We start from the raw sequence: 22,243 nt of genomic DNA, 5'->3' as shown, positions 1-22,243 counted from the left end.
AAGCTGGTTACATCTCGGTCCACCATTAACCGAATTAGGTCAACAGTGGATTTCCTTCCTTATACAATAAACCTCCCTTCCCCTCCCTTCAATTTCCCACCAATTTTCAAATCGAAATTCACCCAACTGAACTAACACACTCACTGCAGCGTGTCGTATTTGCTTCATCCTGAAACCCAAAAAAAAGTACACCGCCACCAGTAGTTCCCCAAAACAAAAAGAAGGGAAAGAAAATATTAAGCAAAACCGCTCTGATTACAATTTTTATCGACCGCAAATTACTCCCATTATTGGCAGCAATTTTACTTTTCCTTTGTCCCAAGTCCCAGTTCCGCAGACACACACACACACATTCAACCTGGAAGCTTGTGAGGGGAAAATCGAGGGTTGCCACTCACTCTTTGTCGGATTGGTTGGGTTTGGTTCAACTAGTGTAGATAGGGTTACGAAAAAAGAAGCATTCTTAAAGAAATTTTCGGTTTTTAGAAGTCAGGAGTGAGGAGTCAGTAGTCAGTAGTCAGAATTCAGGAGTCAGGAGTCAGGAGTCAGGAGTCAGGAGTCAGGAGTCAGGAGTCAGGAGTCAGGAGTCAGGAGTCAGGAGTCAGGAGTCAGGAGTCAGGAGTCAGGAGTCAGGAGTCAGGAGTCAGAAGTCAGGAGTCAGGAGTCAGGAGTCAGGAGTCAGGAGTCAGGAGTCAGGAGTCAGGAGTCAGGAGTCAGGAGTCAGAAGTCAGAAGTCAGGAGTCAGGAGTCAGGAGTCAGAAGTCAGGAGTCAGGAGTCAGGAGTCAGGAGTCAGGAGTCAGGAGTCAGGAGTCAGGAGTCAGGAGTCAGGAGTCAGGAGTCAGGAGTCAGGAGTCAGGAGTCAGGAGTCAGGAGTCAGGAGTCAGGAGTCAGGAGTCAGGAGTCAGGAGTCAGGAGTCAGGAGTCAGGAGTCAGGAGTCAGGAGTCAGGAGTCAGGAGTCAGGAGTCAGGAGTCAGGAGTCAGGAGTCAGGAGTCAGTAGTCAGTCAGAAGTCAGAAGTCAGATTTCAGGAGTCAGGAGCCAGAGTCTCCTAGTCAGAGTCTCAGAGCCAGATTCTCAGAGTCAGAGTCAGATTATGAGTCGGAGATTGAAGAGAACCTTGAATCGGAGTTGGAGTCGACAGATCGAAAAAAAAAACAAAAATTCTGGCAACCCTAACCCAGCAAAAAACGAACAAAATATGTGCTCCGGGAACAGTAAAGTAAATGCAAACCGGATTTTCCGGAAAAACGAGCTTGATTTAGTCCAACGCTGTAGCAATTGTACCATGAGAAGAACAAAGAATCATCCCAGCTAGTGAGACTAACTAACTGACTGACGAGAAGGACGTGGACGTTGAAGCTTGCCCATGGGGAGTTCGGAACCAAAAGTCGTTTGTCTAGCTTGACGTTCGACGTCCTTTGAGCTGACGGTGTGGGGGGATGAGAATGTGTGTGTGTGATTGGAATAAATTCAGTCAATTCGGAGCAATTTGTTTAGCACTAGTCGGAAGCTGAGGAGTCTTGCATGCATTCTGTGGTGAACGAGGAACTTTTCGGGCTTGTTAGTTGAGCTTTTTTAAGCACAAATCAGAGCCAAATTAGCTCCGGAGATTATCAGCTGATGTTGATTCAGTATCTGATGCTTTCAGATGATCCTCTTCAAGTTGCAGTCATCCTAATTACACTTCAAGTAGCGATCCAGGAAGCTCCAAAACAACCTTAACAATGAAATTTAGATGATACCGACCCATAAATTACGGACTCTATTCAGCATCCTGCTCTAATGCAGAAAACGTGCACTAAATAGGGTGTAAATTTAGCTAAAGTATAACTCCCTCCTACTGGAGAAGAATTTCCAGGGAAGATATCCGGAAGTCCGTGCGCACTTCAAAAAGTGCTGGAAGCTCGGCTGTCCTGCAAAACACTCTCACGCTGGGAAAAACTTTATCTACACTCGGGATAAATTCGCCTGATCTTCTTATCGCACACACACACATGCCTGTTTACACAAAGTGCACTTGAAAGTTCAATGCTAACCAGGTGAAGAAGAAGAAGAAACAGGGAGAACTTGAGGTAAGGGTTTGCTTTTTCCGGACAAGCAAATAAATTGTCCTCTTTTGTCCCGGACTCCAATTTCCACTCCACAAAGTTGAAGTCCTGGCGGCGTCATGCTCTCTTGGCGTATTTAGCTCCAAACCAAAACCAAAACCAAAACCAAAACCAAAAGCAAAACCAAAATCTGAACCTGAACCTGAACCTGAACCTGAACCTGAACCTGAAACTGAAACTGAAACTGAAACTGAAACTGAAACTGAAACTGAAACTGAAACTGAAACTGAAATTGAAACTGAAACTAAAACTGAAACCAAAACAATATTACACAAAATCTATAGGGAGGAAGGATGCGTGGACATACCATACCAAACGCCTCGACCTCTTGCGGAAAAAATTTGAAACTGGGAGCTTTTTTGAAGGCATTCAGGCGAAATCCAATACAAACAGAAAGCTTCCGAAAGTGATTTTGTGACAACAGAGCACACCAGTGACAGTTTGAAGAACCGCTCGGACAATCCGGGCATGGTCAGAAGATTAGACCTACAAGTGGTATTAGGAGGGAGGGAGGGGGTGTGGCAAAAAGTCCTGTCCATCCAGCTGTCTTGGGCAAACTCCTTCAAGCTGTTGATTTTGTGTGTTTGGTGTGAATGTGTGTGAGTGTTTGTGTGCATTTGGTAAAAGTTTTATCCCCACTCATTGGTGTGATTCAAATGAGTAGACACACTTTTCTGGTAGTAAAAGTCTGGGGGGTTAGTGAGTTTTGCAAAAGTGTTGATTACAATTTTGGGGCTGCTTGGGGCGATTAAATAAATGAAGGGATGTAAGGACGAGAATGTGAGTGGCATGTCTGTGAAAGTTGGGTACAGCGGTCATACAATTAATTACTGTTTGTATTTCGGGCTTCCGGGTTTGGACGGATGGGTTACCAGCAGTGTGGTGACCTAGTTTTAAAAGTGACTTAACGTCAGTTTGCTGGGTGATGTGCTGTGACATTTAGTTTTCTGATAATTAAAAAAGAGAGTTGTTGGGTCCTTGTCTCAGAACTCCAAATATTCTCGCCTGAAATCACAAATCCTTGCAAATTTACACCCTAATCACGATCTCATTAAACAACACCCCCTTTTTTCTCTCTTGAGCCCCTAATTTCCCTCATTTTCCAGCACCGCAAAAGAACGACCCCTCAGTTCTTATCTCACCTTGCTCTCTCTGGACAACAGTCCCTTAAAAAGTGGCACCACTGGACGCTGCAATCTGTTGCCTACATCTGTTCAAACATGATAATAATCCATTTTTCATCGTCCAGTTGGCCGAGCAAGCAGAGCTTTGCCTGCCCCTCTAATTAGCGTCCCAAAAGGGGAACCTTCGGTAAATAAAACAATGGCAATAATTTCCCCCCCAAAATTTGCACGCATCAACAAAAGAACGGCGGCGCGAGTTATGGTCCTGAAAAAAAGAATAAAAAAGGGGAGGGAAACCCCCCGCCAGAAGGTAGAAATGAAAAGCCAACTTCTTGGGAAGCGGGAAGCCTTTTGAGAGATGTGCGCACACACACACTCATACACAAAAAAAGGACACTTTTCCAAGGTCCAATAGATTTTATCTTCTTTTCTTTTTTATCTAAGTCAACCCAAACTCAGGTAACTGGGGGCAGTTTGGGAAATGTTTTACCGTAAAATTAGGAGATTTTTTAAATGTTGACTAAAAATCCTCCTTGTACAAGTTCCATCCAAAGTTACGGTTCGGCTTGTAAATAAAATTCAAATTGCTTGAGCAGCACTTTTTTAAGCTGCTTTGTGCCGCTTTGTTGACTCTTGAAGAATGGTTCGGCGAAATATTTATTCTTCCAAAGTCATGACGCTGTGTATCTTTTCTTAAAAGTAGGATACCTTTTGAAACCATAATATGATACAAATGGGAAGCAGTCCGAAGTTGGGTAACCGTGGAAGCACGTGTTCATCCGGCATCGGTTCATGCGTTATGGCAACGTGCCTTGTGTTGCGCCCGATGGTTAGGCAATGCTTGGACACGTGTTGATAGGTTGATTCGGATTTTTATCTATTTTGAAAAAACAAAACTGCAATAATAATAATTCAGGTTTTAGTAAAAAAAAAATGATGAGCTTTTATTTGGAATCAGAATGTATTAATACTGCTTCAAACAAGATTTTAACTATGTAGCACCAACTTTTTCACTTTTCTTCCCAGTTCTTGAAATGCCAAGCTTGATGACGGCTTCTGATCTGTGGTTCAAATAGTTTGATTGAAAATCGGAAAACTAATGTGTAATTGGGTCATACGAATTTACCCCTGATGACGCTAATATAAAAAATATTATTTATTTAATCGAGTCCAAAAATGCTTCAACATATTTTTAAACGCAGGAAAAAATGTATTTTAAATTGTTTCCAGTTATTTTGATATCTAGAGAAAAATCTAATATAATTGGCAGGTTAAAATTCCGATCATTCTATCATCCTTATTGCTATTATTCTCTTTTCTAACAAATTGTGTTGCAAACCTGTTGATTGAAACTGGTGAGCTCACTTCCTACTAAGTTGATTATTGCTGGATTTCATGTGAAAAAGCCATTGAGAAGTTGCAGTTGAACGGTCAGCACTTTGACCATGCCAACATTACCAACATTAGGCGCGTCTTCTACTATGTCCATTAAATATTTGAAGTTTTTTGGAACAATATTGCTTTGCCCCTGATTTTATGTGTAGATTTTAAAATATGAGAGGGGCGATTGCAATATGCAAAATAAACAATTTGGATTTTGCCTTCCTCACTGAGGTAAGGCTATAATCCTGCTCTAAAAATGAACTTCGTATAAAAACGTCGTAGACCCACCTTCATGTATACATATCGACTCAGAATCGAAAACTGAACAAATGTCTGTGTGTATGTGTGTGTGTATGTATGTATGTGACCAACAAACTAGCTCATGTTTCTCGGCACTGGCTGAACCGATTTGACCCGAACCTGTTGCATTCGACTTGGTTTAGGGTCCCATAGATCGAGTTTTATACAGATTGAAGTTTCGATAAGTAGTTCAAAAGTTATGTATAAAAATGTGTTTTCACATATATCCGGATCTCACTTAAATGTATGTAAACTATGTCCGGGTCCATTATCCGACCCATCGTTGGTTAGGTTATCAAAAGACCTTTCCAACGAGTCCAAAACATTGAAGATCTGGCAACCCTGTCTCGAGATATGGCCACTTAAGTGACATTGATATACTTTTTTGAAGCCGGATCTTACTTAAATGTATGTAAACGATGTCCGGATCCATCATCAGACACATCGTTGGTTAGGTTTGAAGATCTGGCAACGCTCAGTCTCAAGTTATGACCACTTAAGTGACATTTGTGTATTTTTTTTATTGAGAAATAGATGGAATTGGTGTACAAACCCATCATATCACCAAATGTTGGTAAAAAGTGAGGAAGGCGCCAACCACATAGGTGGATTAAGTTAGTTTTTTTTTTAAATAAACTAGTACGGAATTTAAAGGAACACCTCGTTTCTTTAGTATTTTTAGTAATGCAATCTGTTTAAACATACAACTAAATCCTTGACCATCTCACAGCGGCCTAGAAAAATATTTGATTTAAATTTGTTGAATATTGATAAAAAAAAATGCTGCATAATTAAATTCTTTAAAAAAATAATTGAAAATACGATCAAAATGATCGTTACCTCACTGTAAAATTGAATTTTATTTGATAAGAACTTTGAAAGTCATTGTTTTCTCGAAAAATCAATCTCAAATTTAAGCAAAAAAATAAAAAAAGTATAAAAATTGAAATTGCGAGCCATGGTTTCAATATTTTAATGAAAAAAGTGTTTTAAAATGCACAATACACACGTCCAGTTGTTGTGCCATCATAAGTTTCCAAATTATCTAAGTTTTGAGGAAAAATTATTTTTTTGCGAAAATTTTTTTTTTGCATTTTTAAACAAGCCCAAACATACTGAATATGATTATCTATGCAGAAAAATGCATTTTAGATTGTTTTCAGTTGATTAGACTTCTATTTTCATGGAAATTTGGAAGTTTTTTTGGAAAAATATTATTTTTGCCCCCTGATTTTCGACATAAACTTTGATAAATATTTGCTACGGCCTAAAAACATTTTTTTAATATCAGGATTTCAAAATTGGAAGAAAAAAAACTGAAATATTCATGTGAGACAGTCATTATTCTTTAATTTGTAATTTGTAATTTGTTGTTTTATTGGTTACGATAGCCTGTTAGTATAAACTGTGCACCAGGTCAAGGATTTAGATAATACAGGAAAATTTTGGTTAGTCATTTCTGTAGAAACTAAAATGTATTTGCGATAACAAATATAAAAAGTATGACATATTTTCAAATATTCATCAAATCGATGATTCGTTGTTGTTTGAAAAACTGTGTGCAATAATTAAAAAATCATTCATTTTGCACCAAATTTCATATGTTTTGTTTTAATGTTTCAAAGTTTCCTCAAAATTTGGATACAATTATACGATATTCACACTATAAATTAATTAAATAATTTCAACAACATTTCTGCGCACATTTTTCTTCAACTTTATTGATTTTCAATAAAATAACTTTTAAATATTTGCATATTTTTGCACTTTTTATAAGGGTAATTCTTTACCAACTCACACGAAATCGGGAAAAGTTGCCGCGACCCCTCTTATTGCGATTTTACGAAAAAAAAGTTTTGAAAATTTTGGTCGTCGTTGATCATGGCCGTTCATGGTCACCCGCGACAGACACGAACGACGAAACAAAGAGAAACGCAAAAAGTAACTTTTTCAAAACTCTTTTCGTAAAATCTCGATAACTCGTGATGTTTATTAGCAAACCCCTTATGTCTGTATATCAAAATTTTTGTTATTGTCTGCTCTATAACTTTGTAAAACATTGTTACACTCTAAAAAATAACCCTGCAAAGTTAGAATAAAACACGAAAATTTAAAATAAAAAATTTTGTTCTAAATGAAAAAATGACCTTTCTGGGTCAATGTAGATTCGAAAAGAACATTGAATTTCCCATAAAATGACATGTTCCAAAATTTTTTACAGTCGAGAAACGGAAAATGGGAGAATTTTTAAAACTTGTTTAGTGTTTTTTCGATGATAAAAACGTTTCTTTCGGAATTCTGAGTACGCCATCAAATCGGGCGTCTAATTTTACATAAAAGTCCCTTTGACACCAAATTTCTGTCTCATCACCGTTTCAGGCTGCAAATTATTGAAAAACACCTCTTTTTTCGCATGTTCAAAAATGGAAGGGGTCGTACCGCCCCTCCGTCACGAGATATCTAAAAATGGACCTCGGATTCGTGATCAGGGACAAAAGTTACCCCTTAGGACAAAGTGTACAGAACCGGATGGGGCCGGATCACTCTGGAGAGTTCCGGAGGAAATCAAACACGGCGGGCTACTTAAAACGCAAACTTTTATTTGCCACTCGCAAACAGACCGAACTTCTTCCAACGGACGTTTATTGGGATCTAACTCTAATTACATGAAACATACATGGATCAGATCGGTGCATCTTCGCGCCACCGATCGCAGTAAGCTGGGAGGGTTAATTTGGTGAGAGTGGGACCACAGAGAAAATTTAAATTAGAGAGAAAGAGCGACTTCAGAACTGCCACCTAAACAGGCGAGAATTAGTACGGCGCGGGGTAGCACCAGCCGCGCGTACCACAGTACATCATTAGTCGTCTCTTTTGCTTACCTCTACCAATTCTTTACATCCCGGCCGCCTTGAAAGACCTTTCAAACCCAACCTACTGACCATGACACTAATACTACACCTAACATCTAACACACCTAACAACTACTTACAAAAATTAAATGTAAACAAATATACATGGAGCAACAAGGAAAAATTATCACTTTCGCTTTCGATCGCGGTGCATCATTCTTCGGCACAATAGGTGCATCCTCTTTTTTCGCCGATCAGCTGATGACCTAGCCGTTCTGCTGCTGCTCGTGGTGTTTACTGCTGCTGCTGTCGATCGTTGCTGATCGATTTCTTCATTCGCAGGTCAGTTTCGGGTGCGTTGCTAATCTCTCCTTGCATTTTAGGGCTGCGGCTTGCCGTGGGGCGTCTCAGACGGCGGCAAGTTTCGTTCTCGATCCTCGGATGGTCGTCCTCTACGACGGATGCAACTCTGGGAACAAACATAGGCGGCTTTTTAACAAGAAAATCAGGGACAAAAAAAGACTCGCCTGGAGCGGAGGCCACCGTGGCCTCCGCGGGTGCCTCCGGCACCGATGCTACTGCCCTGGCGCGGACAGTGGGTGGATGAGCGGCGTACGTGCGACGTACGGTGTGTGTGCGACTTGTGCGATGCTTCGAACTGCGTTGATCGTCGGGAAGCTGGCCAAGCTGTTCGACGACCGGTGCAGGGTGACTCCAGCGGCCGAATTACTGCAGGTTTTTCGGTTGCTGAGTTGATCGTGGCTTTGCGTGTGCCCCCTTGGGCACGGATGGAACGATTTTTCTGGCGGTGTAAAAACAGAAAAGCATTACTGTTTTGCTTTGCGTGGGAGACCACCGGTCTCCGGGCGCGCTCGCGCCGAGTCTAGTGCGACTAGACCAATCTTCTGGAATGCGTCCAGCGGGTAGATGCGGTTGGTGATGGGACCCTTGATTGACGGTTGATTGGAGAGATACGGACCTTAAAGCGAATAGGACAACAGCGAACAGTTGCAGGGGAACATGGGCATCAACGCTGGCAAAAAAGAAATAGAATTACTTTTTGCTCAAGTACAAAATACAAAAAACTTAACTGGTGTGCGGGAGTGCACATCTGCACCCCCGCAGGCGCGTAAAGCACCTCGATGGAGAATGATTAGTTCTCAGCTTGTGTGTTTGGGAAGTTATCTGCTATGGGAAGGATGCAGATCTTGGAGATTCCTCTCTCGTAGACTCCGTCCTTCGTTCTGACGACCGCAACGCGCACGTTGCCATCGCTCCCAGTGCGAATGTCGGTCACTCGACCGAGGTGCCACATCTGTGGCGGCAAGTTCTCCTCTTTCAAAAGCACCATCATTCCGCAGGACAGGTTGTTGCGCTGTCTCGTCCATCGCGTTCGGTTGTGGAGGTCCGACAGGTACTGCGTTGACCACTTCCGCCAGATCTGCTGCACAAAGTCCTGCGTTCTCTGCCACGCTGACAGCCTGTTCTCTGGGACTTCCGCCAGGTCTGGTTCTGCCACCGCTGCAAGTGGTCTTTGGACCAGAAAATGACCTGGGGTGAGGACGTCGAGATCGTTCGGGTCACTGCTGAGGGGTGTCAGGGGGCGAGAGTTCAGGCATGCTTCGATCTGCACCAACACAGTCACGAACTCGTCGTGCTGCAGCACTCGCAGTCCAATCGTCTTCTTGAAGTGCGTCTTGAACGACTTCACCGCTGCTTCCCACAATCCACCGAAGTTCGGTGATCTTGGCGGAATGAATTTGAACTCGATGCTCTCCTTCGCCGCGTCTCTCACCACCGCTTCGTGGAACTGTTGATCGCAGAACAGCTTCGCCAGGTCGTCCAGTTCTCTCTTCGCTCCCACGAACGTCTTCGCGTTGTCGCACATGATCAGCTGCGGCTTTCCTCGCCGCGCGGTGAATCGCTTCAGCGCCGCCAGGAATGCTTGTGTGGTGAGGTCGGTCACAACCTCGAGATGTACTGCCTTCGTGACCAAGCACACGAACACAGCTACAAAGCATCGGACAGGTCTCGCCTTCCGACCGGGGTACGACAGCTGAAACGGTCCGCAGTAATCCACTCCCGTTTTCAGGAACGGTGGAGCTGGATTTACGCGTTCTTGGGGTAGATCGGCCATGAGCTGATCTTGCACCTTGGGCTTGTTTCGGAAGCATGGCACACACTCGAAGATTACTTGCCTCGCTGCGCGCCGTACGCTCAGCGGCCAGAACCGCTCACGCACACTAGAAATCAGCAGCTGAAGTCCAGCGTGGAAGTACTTGTGGTGGTAGTGCTGTAGAATCAGCTTAGTTAGCGGATGGTGGTTGTCCAAAATCATCGGATGCTTTCTCCCAGCGGGAACTGCAGCGTTTCGCAGCCGGCCGCCAACCAGTATAACGCCCTCCACGAGCCTTGGATTAAGCGCGTTCAACTTCGAAGTCTCGTTAACTTCTCCTTTTTTTTCCAGATCTGCGAGCTCATGCGGGAAGCATTCCTTCTGCGCCAGCTTCACCAGCTCCAGCAGTGCCGCTTCGTGCTCGGCGTGCGTGATGTACCCGCTCTTTCGGCACTCACGGTTGGCAGGTCGAGCGTTGTGAGCGAATCTGCGGCAGAGCGCGGTGACTCGAATCAGCGCAAACAACGACGAACAGCGCGTGAACAGCTGCTCCGGCTGAAGAATCTGGACAGTGCAGGCGTACGACGCTCTCTGCTCCAGCAGTGCAGCTTCCAACTCCTCCTGCGTGGGGTTTCTCGTCTGCGGCCACTTGTCTGGACTTAGGCACAGCCATGTGGGTCCAATCCACCACAGCGATGCGTACGCGAGCAATGCTGGGATCATGCCTCGCGAGAGCAGATCCGCCGGGTTTTCCACACCGGGTACGTGGTGCCAGACACAACCTTTGCTCAGGTGCTGCATCTCCGACACACGGTTTGCCACAAATAGATTCCAGCGAGATGGTGCGGACGCCAGCCAACTCATTACGACCATCGAATCCGTCCACAGATGGATCTCAATGTCGACCGGAAACAGAGGGCGTATCTTCTGCAGCAAGTGGCACATCAGCAGTCCTGACGAGCACTCCAGTCGCGGGATCGTCTCCTCCTTAGTTCGTCGCTTCAAGTCGGTCATCGGCGCCACCTTAGTCTTCGACGTCAGCAGGTTGACCGACACGCCACCGTTGCTCCAGGTGCTGCGCGTGTAAAAACACGCTCCGTACGCCTCAAGCGACGCATCGCAAAATCCGTGCAGCTCAAGCTTGACACACTGCAGGCTGAAACCAACCCAACGTGGCACAGTGATGTTGTCGAAGCTCATCATGTTTCGTCGAAACTCCTCCCAAATGTGCACAAGATTTTCTGGCAACGGCTCTTTCCAATCGATTCCTTTCTTCCACAGCTTCTGGAGGAAGATCTTGGCGATCACAACAACTGGTCCGACCAGTCCAACGGGATCGAAAATGCGTGCTGTGTCTGACAGCACCGTCTGCTTCGTGAACACCGTAGCGGCATTCCACGTCGGCGTTTTGAACTTGAACTCATCGCTGCTCGAGTCCCACAACAGACCCAGCGTCTTCACAGCGGCAGTTGACGAGTCCAACTCTTTCGCACCTCCTTCGTCTCGCAGCTCCTCGGGGATGGCTTCCAGCACGGCGTTGTTGCTGCTTCGCCACTTCCTGAGCAGGAACCCGGCCGCCATCAGCCGCTCGCTGGTATCTCCAACCAGCTTCTGCGCTTCCTCGATCGAGTCGGCTCCCGAGAGCATATCGTCGACATAAAAGTCATGCTTGATGGTCTTCGCCGCCAGTGGATGTGTGGTTTCCACCTCTTCTCCGACCGTGCGCAAGCATTTCGTGGCCAGGTAGGGCGCCGACGCCGTTCCGTACGTCACCGTAGTGAGTTTGAAGGTGCGCACAGGCTCGCTCGGCGAGTCCCTCCACAAAATCCGCTGCAGATCCTGGTCATCTGGGTGAACGTTCACCATGCGGTACATTTTTGCGACGTCTGCCACGACGGCGATCTTCCGCAAACGAAAGCGAAGAATGATGGTCAGCAAATCATCCTGGACCACCGGTCCTACCATCAAAGCATCGTTCAGCGAGACCCCAGACGAAGTAGCACATGAGGCGTCGAAGACTACTCTCAGTTTGGTGGTCGTACTGTCTGGTCTCAGCACAGCATGGTGAGGTAAATAGTACGCTTGCTTCTCCTCCGTGTCTTCTTTCACCTCCTCCATGTGTCTCATCTCCAGGTACTCGTGAATGAAGTCAGAATACTGCTTCATCAGTTCTGGATTAGCAGTGAGCCGCCTTTCCAGCCCGTAGAACCGCTTCATCGCGATCGACCTCGACTCGCCCAGACTCTGCAGGATCGTCTGCTTCTTCGGCAGTCTGACGACGAACCGACCGGTCTCGTCGCGCACGGTGTTTGCCCTGAACAGGTCCTCGCAGGCGCTCTCCTCGAGCGAATGTGTACTCGGCGTCTGGCACGACTCCAACTCCCAGAACTTGGCCAGTAAATCGTTGATCTCCGCCAACGCTTCTGCTTCTGCTGAGTTCTGGTTCGCTACGACTCGTGGTAGCTTCGCCGCTACTCCGTTGACAACGCCAGACACCACCCAGCCGAGCTCGGTGTTCTGGATCGTCGGGCTTGCTTCTCCAAGCTTCATCTTACCATCGGACAACAGGTCATAGTAATGTTCTGCTCCAATGATCATGTCCACAGGTCCAGGACGGTAGAAGTGCGGATCCGCCAGCTTCACGTCCTCTGGAATGCTCAGCTGCTCGGCATCGATGTTGTTGAACGGCAGATTCGCCGTGACCTTCGCCAAAACATGGAACCTCATCGATGCTGCGAACTCCGAAATCGTCGAAGAACGAGCGCAAACAGTAGCGGTCACCGCAAAGGTGGAAGTGGATTCTGCAACGCCGATTCCTTTCACCCGCAGGTAGTCGGACTGCGGCTTGCATCTCAGCTTGCGCGCGAACTCCTTGGTCATCAGGTTTCGCTGGGAGCCACTGTCAAGCAGTGCTCGAGCGAACAGGGTGTGACCTCGCGAGTCGCAAATCCGTACAACAGCCGTGGACAGCAACACTTCTCGAACCTCCTCCGTACGACTTGGAACAAGGGACGACGACAGGTTGCACGCTGCTGTGTGGCCTGTGGCGAGCTGTGAGCTTTGTGGTTGTGAGCTTTGCGAGACTGGTGTCTGTGTAGGGTTTTGTGTAGATTGAGTGGGTGTGTGACGGGTTTGGCTTTGTGTCTTCTGTTGTGGGTAGTGTGTGGATGGTGTGTTCCCTGAATGAGGTCGCGACGCGTTCGGGCCTGCAGCGGCAGCGTTCGACCTTTGGCCAAAGTTCTCGTGAAGAAGCGTGTGATGTTTCCGCTTGCACATCGAACAAAATCCTCTCGTACACTTTTCCACGACGTGACCAGGCTGCAAACAGTTGAAACACAGCATATTCCTCCTGGCAACCGCGACACGCTCTGCACAGCTCATCTTCTTGACCGCAAAACACTGGAACACGTTGTGCTGAGGTCCGTTGCAAAAAAGCATCCGCTTGGCTCAGCAGACGCAGCGTGGCTTGACGCGTACTTCGGCGGGCGACGCTCGTTCCTCGTAGCTTTCTTCATGGAATCGATCGTCTGCAGCACTCCGCACTGTTCCCGCAGAAACTCCAGCAGCGTCTCGTACTTCACGAACTCCTTGGACTTCTTGTTGTGTTCCTCCCAGTGGCGCAATGTTGCGGCGTCCAGCTTGCTAGTGACAACGTGAGCGAGCAGGATGGACCAATCCTCAGTCTTCACCCCGAGCTTGTTGATCATCTGCAGGTTCTTGTCCACCACGCTCAGTAGATGGTTCAACGCTTCAAAGCACTCGTCTCGTACGGGCTCAACAGCAAAGATGGCATCGAGATGGCTCTTCAGGATCAGCTTCATGTTCCCGTAGCGATTCTCCAGTACGCCCCACGCCACCTGGTAGTTCGTATCCGACACGCGCACTGTGCTGATCTCAGCAAGCGCTTCTCCAAACAGTGAAGACTGAAGATAAGTAAACTTATCGAAATCTGAAAGGTTTTCACTATTATGGATCAGCGACTTGAAGGAATCCCGAAAAGTAATCCACTCCGTAATGTTTCCTCCAAACGACGGCAGCTTGATTTCGGGCAGCTTCACGCGCGAAACAGTCGATTTCGCCTGAGCAGGTGCCGCTTGCGTGGGTGCTTCCTCCTTCCGCTTTGCCAGCAACTTCGCCTTCAACTCACAGTACAAGTTCTCGAACTCCCATATCGCCTTAGTGTGCTCCTCTACATCTGGTGTTTTCTCCTTTCCAGCAGCATCAACCCCGAAAACATCAGTGAGGACGTCGATCTTGCGCCGCACGACGTAGAACTTCGCCAACGCATCATCCAGCATGTTCAGCCGCACGTCGATCTGAGCTTCGTCTTCGCCATCCTTGAAGCCATCAACGAAATTCTTCGTCATCTCCAGCGTACTACGAAGCTGCCTCTCCTGCATCTGGTACTCCCGCAACGTAGTCATTGCGATGCACTTCTTGGACCACAATTGACACCTGAAAACCCGACGCGCGCGACCTCTCGAAGACAGATGACAGAGAACAAGACCAACCCACTAAGCCAGGGACCCCAGAACCGTCAATCACAGGGAGAATTTCACCACACTCAAGAACCCAAGCTCAAATAAAAACTCGCATCAACTCAAATCGGTTCAGCTTTAATTGTGGATCACCACAGCTCAAACAATAAAATCAATTTTAATTGCAATGGCTGGCAGCGCATGCATCAGCTCCAAGCCACAGACCACTTGTACTTCCCTTTGTTCAGCAAATCCGTCCGCAGCTCGAAGTTCCGTCCGTCCAATCGTCGACTCCAACAGCAACAGCAACCGTAGCAGCAACAACACCAACCGCCGAACTGCAACCGCCGCCGAATCCTCCAAATCCAACAGCACCTTTTTCAGTGCCAACTGCAGCTCGTCACCGGTCAACTCTGGGTCGTTGAACTCCAGCCAGCGGTCGTTGAACTTGTTGCAGCCTTTGAACTCCGCACAGCAATGGCCAACACTGCTGCTTTTCACAATTTCTCCGGAACTGGTCCACCGGTCGAGTGATCCGGTTCGAAGGACCAAAATGTACAGAACCGGATGGGGCCGGATCACTCTGGAGAGTTCCGGAGGAAATCAAACACGGCGGGCTACTTAAAACGCAAACTTTTATTTGCCACTCGCAAACAGACCGAACTTCTTCCAACGGACGTTTATTGGGATCTAACTCTAATTACATGAAACATACATGGATCAGATCGGTGCATCTTCGCGCCACCGATCGCAGTAAGCTGGGAGGGTTAATTTGGTGAGAGTGGGACCACAGAGAAAATTTAAATTAGAGAGAAAGAGCGACTTCAGAACTGCCACCTAAACAGGCGAGAATTAGTACGGCGCGGGGTAGCACCAGCCGCGCGTACCACAGTACATCATTAGTCGTCTCTTTTGCTTACCTCTACCAATTCTTTACACAAAGTTTCACGCAAATCTAAGAGGGGTCGGGGCAACTGCTGTGTGAGTTGGCGGAGAATTACCCATAACTAAGAATTTAATTTCCAGAATTCCGAATTTTTGCCTTCCTCACTGAGGTAAGGCTATAATCCTGCTCTAAAAATGAACTTTGTATAAAAACGTCGTAGACCCACCTTCATGTATACATATCGACTCAGAATCGAAAACTGAACAAATGTCTGTGTGTATGTGTGTGTGTATGTGTGTGTGTATGTGTGTGTGTGTATGTGTGTGTATGTGTGTGTGTATGTATGTATGTGACCAACAAACTAGCTCATGTTTCTCGGCACTGGCTGAACCGATTTGACCCGAACCTATTGCATTCGACTTGGTTTAGGGTCCCATAGATCGAGTTTTATACAGATTGAAGTTTCGATAAGTAGTTCAAAAGTTATGTATAAATATGTGTTTTTACATATCTCCGGATCTCGCTTAAATGCATGTAAAATATGTCCGGGTCCACCATCCGACCCATCGTTGGGTAGGTTATCAAAAGACCTTTCCAACAAATCCAAAACATTGAAGATCTGGCAACCCTGTCTCGAGATATGGCCACTTAAGTGATATTGATGTACTTTTTGAAAGCCGGATCTCACTTAAATGTATGTAAACTATGTCCAGATCCACCATCCGACCCATCGTTGGTTAGGTTATCAAAAGACCTTTCCAACGAGTCCAAAACATTGAAGATCTGGCAACCCTGTCTCGAGATATGGCCACTTAAGTGATATTGGTTTACTTTTTGAAAGCCGGATCTCACTTAAATCTAATCTAATCTAAATCTAATCGAACACAAGCGCAGCCAGTCCGAAGAAAGCATCCTGGAAGAACTTGTGGTAAGATTACGCCTCAAGTCCTTTCTTGTCAATATTAATGATTACAGTACATCCGAGTTACCCCGAAAATGTATAGCAAAAATTAAAGCGGCCAGGCCTACTGCGTTGCATTAACCGCAGAGACAGATTCTGTGAACGGATCACATTTCATAGAATCATCAGGGGAGGAAGGATGCGTGGACATACCGTACCAAACGCTCCGAAACAGTTGTGGTGTGGTGTGTAAGTGTATATTTGGCAGTTAATAATATTTAGGGGCAGGGGGAGGAGGGGAGGGGGATGAGGGGAGGGGGAGGAAATGTGGATAGGAGAAAAGGAAGGTGGGAATGGGATAATATGGATATATCATTTGATCAATAGAATATTATATAAAATAAGAGAATAAAATCATCTATCAAATAATGATAGATAAAATGGATAGATCTCACCAAGTCAAGATTCAACAGCTCCAGCAGGGTTTGGACTTATCCACAAAAGCCACTTGAATCGTAATTCTTCCAAGACTTCTGGACTTGAACAGGACTACAGTAAAGAAGCGGGCAGCAACAATCAAGGTTTCAGTTCTTCCAGCAGCAATCCTGGTACAGCTCGACTGGCAGCAAAGGCATAAGACGCCGCAAGTTGGTACTTCTCACCACATGCATTTAGTCAAACAAATTCCAAAAATATGACAGCGGAAAAAATATACGTCTGTTCACGCTCCCAGATTACTTCGATCTCCGAAAGCCGGATCTCACTTAAATGTATGTAAACTATGTCCGGATCCACCATCCGACCTATTGTTGGTTAGGTTATCAAAAGACCTTTCCAACGGGTCCAAACACATTGAAGATCTGGCAACCCGTTCTCGATATATGGCCTCTTAAGTTATATTTATGTACAAAGTTTTTTTTTATTCCGGATCTAAAAAATAGATGAAATTTGTCTACAACCCCATTATATCAGCCATTGTTGATAATGAGTGAGGAAGGCTCCAACCACATAGGTGGATTAAGTTAGTTTTTTATTTCGTTTTGGAGATTGAAAGGCAAACAGTAAATCTGTAAAAAAATTACTTTCACAAAAAACACTTTTTTGCATGTTTTAAAATGAGATATTGTCTGTTGTGTGCTATCTTGTGTCATTTAGTATTAATTTCCAAAATATTTTTTTCGAAGCGATAAGATAATTTCACGAATGATTAAAATTTTTACATTGCAGTTTGAGCGACACTTTGAAAACATAAATTGTATTGTTTCTTTATATTTGAGTGACTTTATATCAGGAACGGAAAGAACAATCTTCCATGTTTCTAAACAAAATTTATAGGAACTTTTCCAGCTCTTTGAAAAAACTATTTTCATAAGCGGCCAGTATTTTTAAAAAGGTGATAAAATAAGTTTTTTTTAAAACTACGTATTCAAAGAGTTCGTCATTCGGAAATGGTCACACTTTAAAAAAAAACTGTTAAAAGTATTTTTGATTGCAAATCCGATTTGACATATAAAATATATAAAAAAGTAAATTCAATTAAAAAAATTACTCGGTGGCAAAATATCTAATCATATCGTTCTGAGGCTAAAAGCCTTATTTGGTCCCCTGAAAAAAAAAAAAAACACAAATAAAAAAATCCGAATTTTGGAAATTCAACTTTGCATTTGGATTTTTTTTAAGGAATATACACCGTAAAAGAAAGTTGAATTTTGAAATGTTGAAAATTTGGTAGGTTGAATATTACCTCTTTTTTGAGTAATATTACATAAAAAATGTGTAAAAATGTGAACCTGATGAATATTCATCAAAAACTGATGAAAATTTATCATTTTCTGGGGAAAAATTAATCATTTTTTTTGACACAAAATCTGTCAACATTTCCTGATGAATATTACCATCATTTTTTTTTCTGTGTAGCTATTTTTTCTGAACAGTTCTTACCAATACCTACAACTTTGCCCAAGACACCAAATCGATCAGAAAATCTGTTCCCAAGATTCTGTATGAGCTGCAAAACTTGTATGGATAAACCAATGGTGCATGTAGCTGCATTGGTCTTGGAAAGTCCCACACAAATTAAAAAAAATGTAATTAAATCAGCCGATAGATAACTGCTCTAATAACGTTCAGACAAGTCTAAACCAATCGTGTAAGTATATAGGTTGGTTTAGCAAAGAAAAAAATGTATTTAAAAATAAAAATAAAACACAAAAAGTTGGACGAAGCTTAGGACAACATCGTTGTGAGTGTGAGTAAAATCGACTGATTGGATTATTTTCGGATTTAAATAAAGCCCAATAAAACTAAACTTTGCACATTTTTATTTCCAGTTTAGAACTGCACAATATCAACACATCACGGCTCAGTACGAGTCCATTTTTAAAACTATTTACACTTCTTCACTTATTTACACAAGACAAAAAAAAAGTTCGATCTTCCTTATCACTGTAGTTAAGATACTTTTACGGTAACTGAAATCTTCGCCATCAACTCCTCGTCATCTTCCATCCTCAAACCGCCAACATCTTCGCCACTATAGAACAAACCACCATCGTCAGCAGACTGCCAACTCCGCTTGCCGCTCCACTCCGTCCGAACCCTAGCACTCCTGCCGTCTCCAACCTGCTCGACACCGGCGTCGTCGAAGAAACTCCTGCTCCGTAATGCACCAGACTATTATCCACCTCTCCGTCGTACTTGTACCGCACATCGTTGTTGAACACATTGTCCGGCGTCTCCACATAACTCAACGCGTTCGTTTTAGCTCGCAGAATCCGGAAGTTGACCTCGTCCGAACGCAGCTTACCGGCGACAAAGTTGTGCAGTCGGTTGGTTATGGCGTAGATATAGCCCTCGTGATCAAATCCCATTCCATCAACCCACTGAATGTGCGTTCGATCTCGAGCCACCACAATCTGGTTCTTGGCCGTGAACGGAGTGTACGAGTCCCACCGCGCGATCGAGTGCTCCCCGAGCAGTCCGTAGTACAGCTCACCCTGGTTGTCCATGATCATACCATCGGTTTGTGAGCTCTTACGACCGTAATCCGTAACCGACTCCAAGATATCCCGCGGACTCGCCTTCAGCACAAACTCCGGATCGCGCAGCAGCGACGCCGGCAACGAGTACAGATGGTAGCTCGACAGTGGACTGTAGTACACGTTACGCTCGTAGTTCTGGTTCCCGATCAACGGATCGACCTGCGGGTCCAGATCGCTCTGCGCGTGCGGGTTGTAGTACGGTCCCAACGCAATCGCATCGATGTGAATCGAAAAGTTCAGTTCCGTCCCGTTAACCGCAAACCTCACCGCATTCTGGGCCGCCCTCATCGAGTTGTTCTCCCGGACCTTCCAGGCGCGGTTCAACCTCCGTGAAAACACCACAATCCCCGGATCAGCCCCGCTGTTGTCCGTAATGTAAGCAAATCCACCGAACGCGTCGTCCACCACGATCTTGTTCAGGTAGTTGACACCGCTGGGGACAATTTCCGCGGGGAATTCGTACCGCCAGACGACGGTTCCGTTGCGCTTCAGGTCCAGCAGCAGGATCTTCGGGGGGCAGGTCACGTGGTTGGTTCCTGTTGAGCGTGGGAAGATAAAGGGAAGAAACGGGAAACGACAAATTATTATGACATCGGCGTGGATGATTGATTGTTTATGGCGCTGATGATGTAAAGATTGATAAATTTGCATTACTCATTCGATGATGGGAGTGATCGGGTGATCGAGTGATGCACGACTTAATTGATTTGTGATACGTGAGTGTGGAATGGGAGTTGTTTGTTTGAATACGGGGATGAGTTATTTTCATATAGGTGTGACTATGTAGTAGCTTGCATTTCAAGATTTTTTTTTTTAAATTTAACAAATTAAAAATTTATGTTTTGTTTTTTTTTTATAATTGGGATTTTTGAGAAAAATATTTCATCCATGTAAATTGTTACTGTTCCTGGTTGATATTTTTGCGTTTTATTGAAACTTATTTGTTGTAGATGAAACTTTATGTGTACTTTTTATATTAGCAAAGAAGTCATTGTGCTTGTTTGGTTCGTCCATACAGGTCTCTTTACAATTTTGGCAACCTTCCATTCAAAAAAATCGGTTGGTCAAGGTTGATCATGACTTTTACAGGTTAAAAAGTCACGTTATCAACGACGACGAAAATAAAAACAAATATTTTCTCGTTTTTTTCCAAGAATTAAAATTTTCAAAAAAAGTGTTTTGCGCAATCCATTGTTTTTGCAAAAAAGTAAATAAAATAGATTATTTTTTTGAAAGTGTTATTATTTTTTTATGAGAGATCTCAAGAAACCTAATCGTTCAGAAAATCCATTCCCATGATACAGAGATTGTAAGAGAATATTGTAAGAGCCTTTTCTATAGATAGCTGTCAAAATTTTATGAAAACGTGTATTGATGAACTAATTATGCAAAATGACTCTTTGGTCATAGAAATGTACACACAAATTTTTGAATAAAAATTAAGTAAAAAAATAGCTCATTGTTGGGAGAATTTCTCATTAATCATACAAAAACTTAATTTCTGCTTAATGCTTGTTCTTAACATGAAATTTTGTATGTGCAAATTTTAATCAATTGCATTCACTCAATCTTACGCAAATTTATATTTCTATGCTTGTGGGTTATGGATTTATTTGACTCTCAGTCTAAGTATTTTGATACAAAAAAATATTTCCATATTCATGAAATTGTTTAATTTTTTTCTCACTACTAATTTACCTACAAAATTTTGTTGCTAAATATAAATCAGAAAAATTTCTATAAGTTTTCGTATCCCTGGGAAATTGGTATAACGTAGTATTGAATAGTATTATGGCAGTGCGTGGCCGAATGGTTACGCTGTTCGCTTTGTAAGCGGATGATTCTGGGTTCGATTCCCATCTGCTCCAACCTTCCATCGGATGAGGAAGTAAAATGTCGGTCCCGGCCTTGGTTGTTAGGCCGTTAAGTCATTCCAGGTGAAGGAGTCGTCTCCATGCCATAAGTACAAACAACACACCAAACCAAGCCTACTCCGGTGGAATCGCTGGCGGCGGTTGGATTCGCAATCCAAAGGTCGTCAGTTCAAACACTGGGGTGGAAGGTTCCTTGGAGTAGAAAGAGGTTTGGGTGCTCTCTCCATTCAAGCCTTCGGACTCCTAGGTTTGAGCAGAAACTTGCAATAGAGACCACAAAAGACCCGGGGGTCGTTAATGTGGATGGTTTGATTTGATTTTGAATAGTATTATAAGTTCCTGATATGATTTAAATTGATATTCATTTAATTGATAAATAAATAAATATAAAATAGAAAATAATTGAATAAAGAACCAATTGGAAAAAAAATCAAGACAAAGTTAAAGATTGAAGTTAAATGAATTGGTTCAACAAATTTTGATCGATAATCATTAATCATTGGAAATAATTTTGGCTCATAAAAAACATTGCCAGAGTTTTTTTTTTTTTTTTGAAAATGACCTATAAGCTATTGTCTTTCATATGTTTATAGGACCTAATAAAAAAAACTCTAAATTTTATAAAGATATCAATTGATTCATAAGCTTGAATAAGAATACAAATTATAATTGACTGAAAAGAACACATGAAATTTTAAATTAAACAAATATTATGTGTAAATGATAACAAGTAAATTTAAAAATATAAACAAATTATTAAAAAAAATCAATTGAGATTTTAATCTATTTTTCGGGTTCATAACATAAATTTTAATGATGATATTACGTATTTATGAATATTTTTAAATAAACGGAAAATGAATAAAAAAAAACGACAAACTTACTTACTTTCGAAAAAAATATGTATATTTCAATCTTACCTAGTTCATTCCCTAACTTGTCTTACAGTTTTTGTAACGGGTTTAATACCAGACAAAGTAAGAATCGTTTTGTAACTAGTTTTCAATAGAGTCTTGTCTGATTTATTTTTTTAAACAAGGAAACTTGAATATGTCTACAGTAAAAAAAATCATTTTCAATTGTTTTTAAACCAATTTGGATGTGCCTTATCTAAACAACTTTTTTTTCTTCTAATCATTACTTCGCAACTATTTCAGCAAAAGACTTTCTACAGGTTTC

General features: G+C 43.5%; 2 protein-coding genes across 4 annotated transcripts in view; one reads left to right on the top strand and one right to left on the bottom strand.

The window, feature by feature from the left end:
- LOC120423630 (kin of IRRE-like protein 1) overlaps positions 1-22,243 on the top strand; it is a 366,108-nt gene that overhangs the window by 27,664 nt on the left and 316,201 nt on the right. The window lies entirely within an intron of this gene.
- Positions 18,454-22,243, bottom strand: part of LOC120423628 (protein yellow-like) — a 564,570-nt gene continuing 560,780 nt past the window's right edge. For both annotated transcript variants that reach the window (XM_052707786.1, XM_039587494.2), the window contains exon 3: positions 18,454-19,726. In XM_052707786.1, the coding sequence (XP_052563746.1) occupies positions 18,660-19,726 (1,067 nt within the window). In that variant the 3' untranslated portion in view covers positions 18,454-18,659. The remainder of the gene's footprint in view (positions 19,727-22,243) is intronic.

The sequence above is a fragment of the Culex pipiens genome, chromosome 2 (assembly GCF_016801865.2).
Source record: "Culex pipiens pallens isolate TS chromosome 2, TS_CPP_V2, whole genome shotgun sequence".
In the NCBI taxonomy this organism is placed as follows: domain Eukaryota; kingdom Metazoa; phylum Arthropoda; class Insecta; order Diptera; family Culicidae; genus Culex; species Culex pipiens.
The sequence above is the reverse complement of the archived record's forward strand: the minus strand, read 5'-3'. Positions and strand labels throughout refer to the sequence as shown.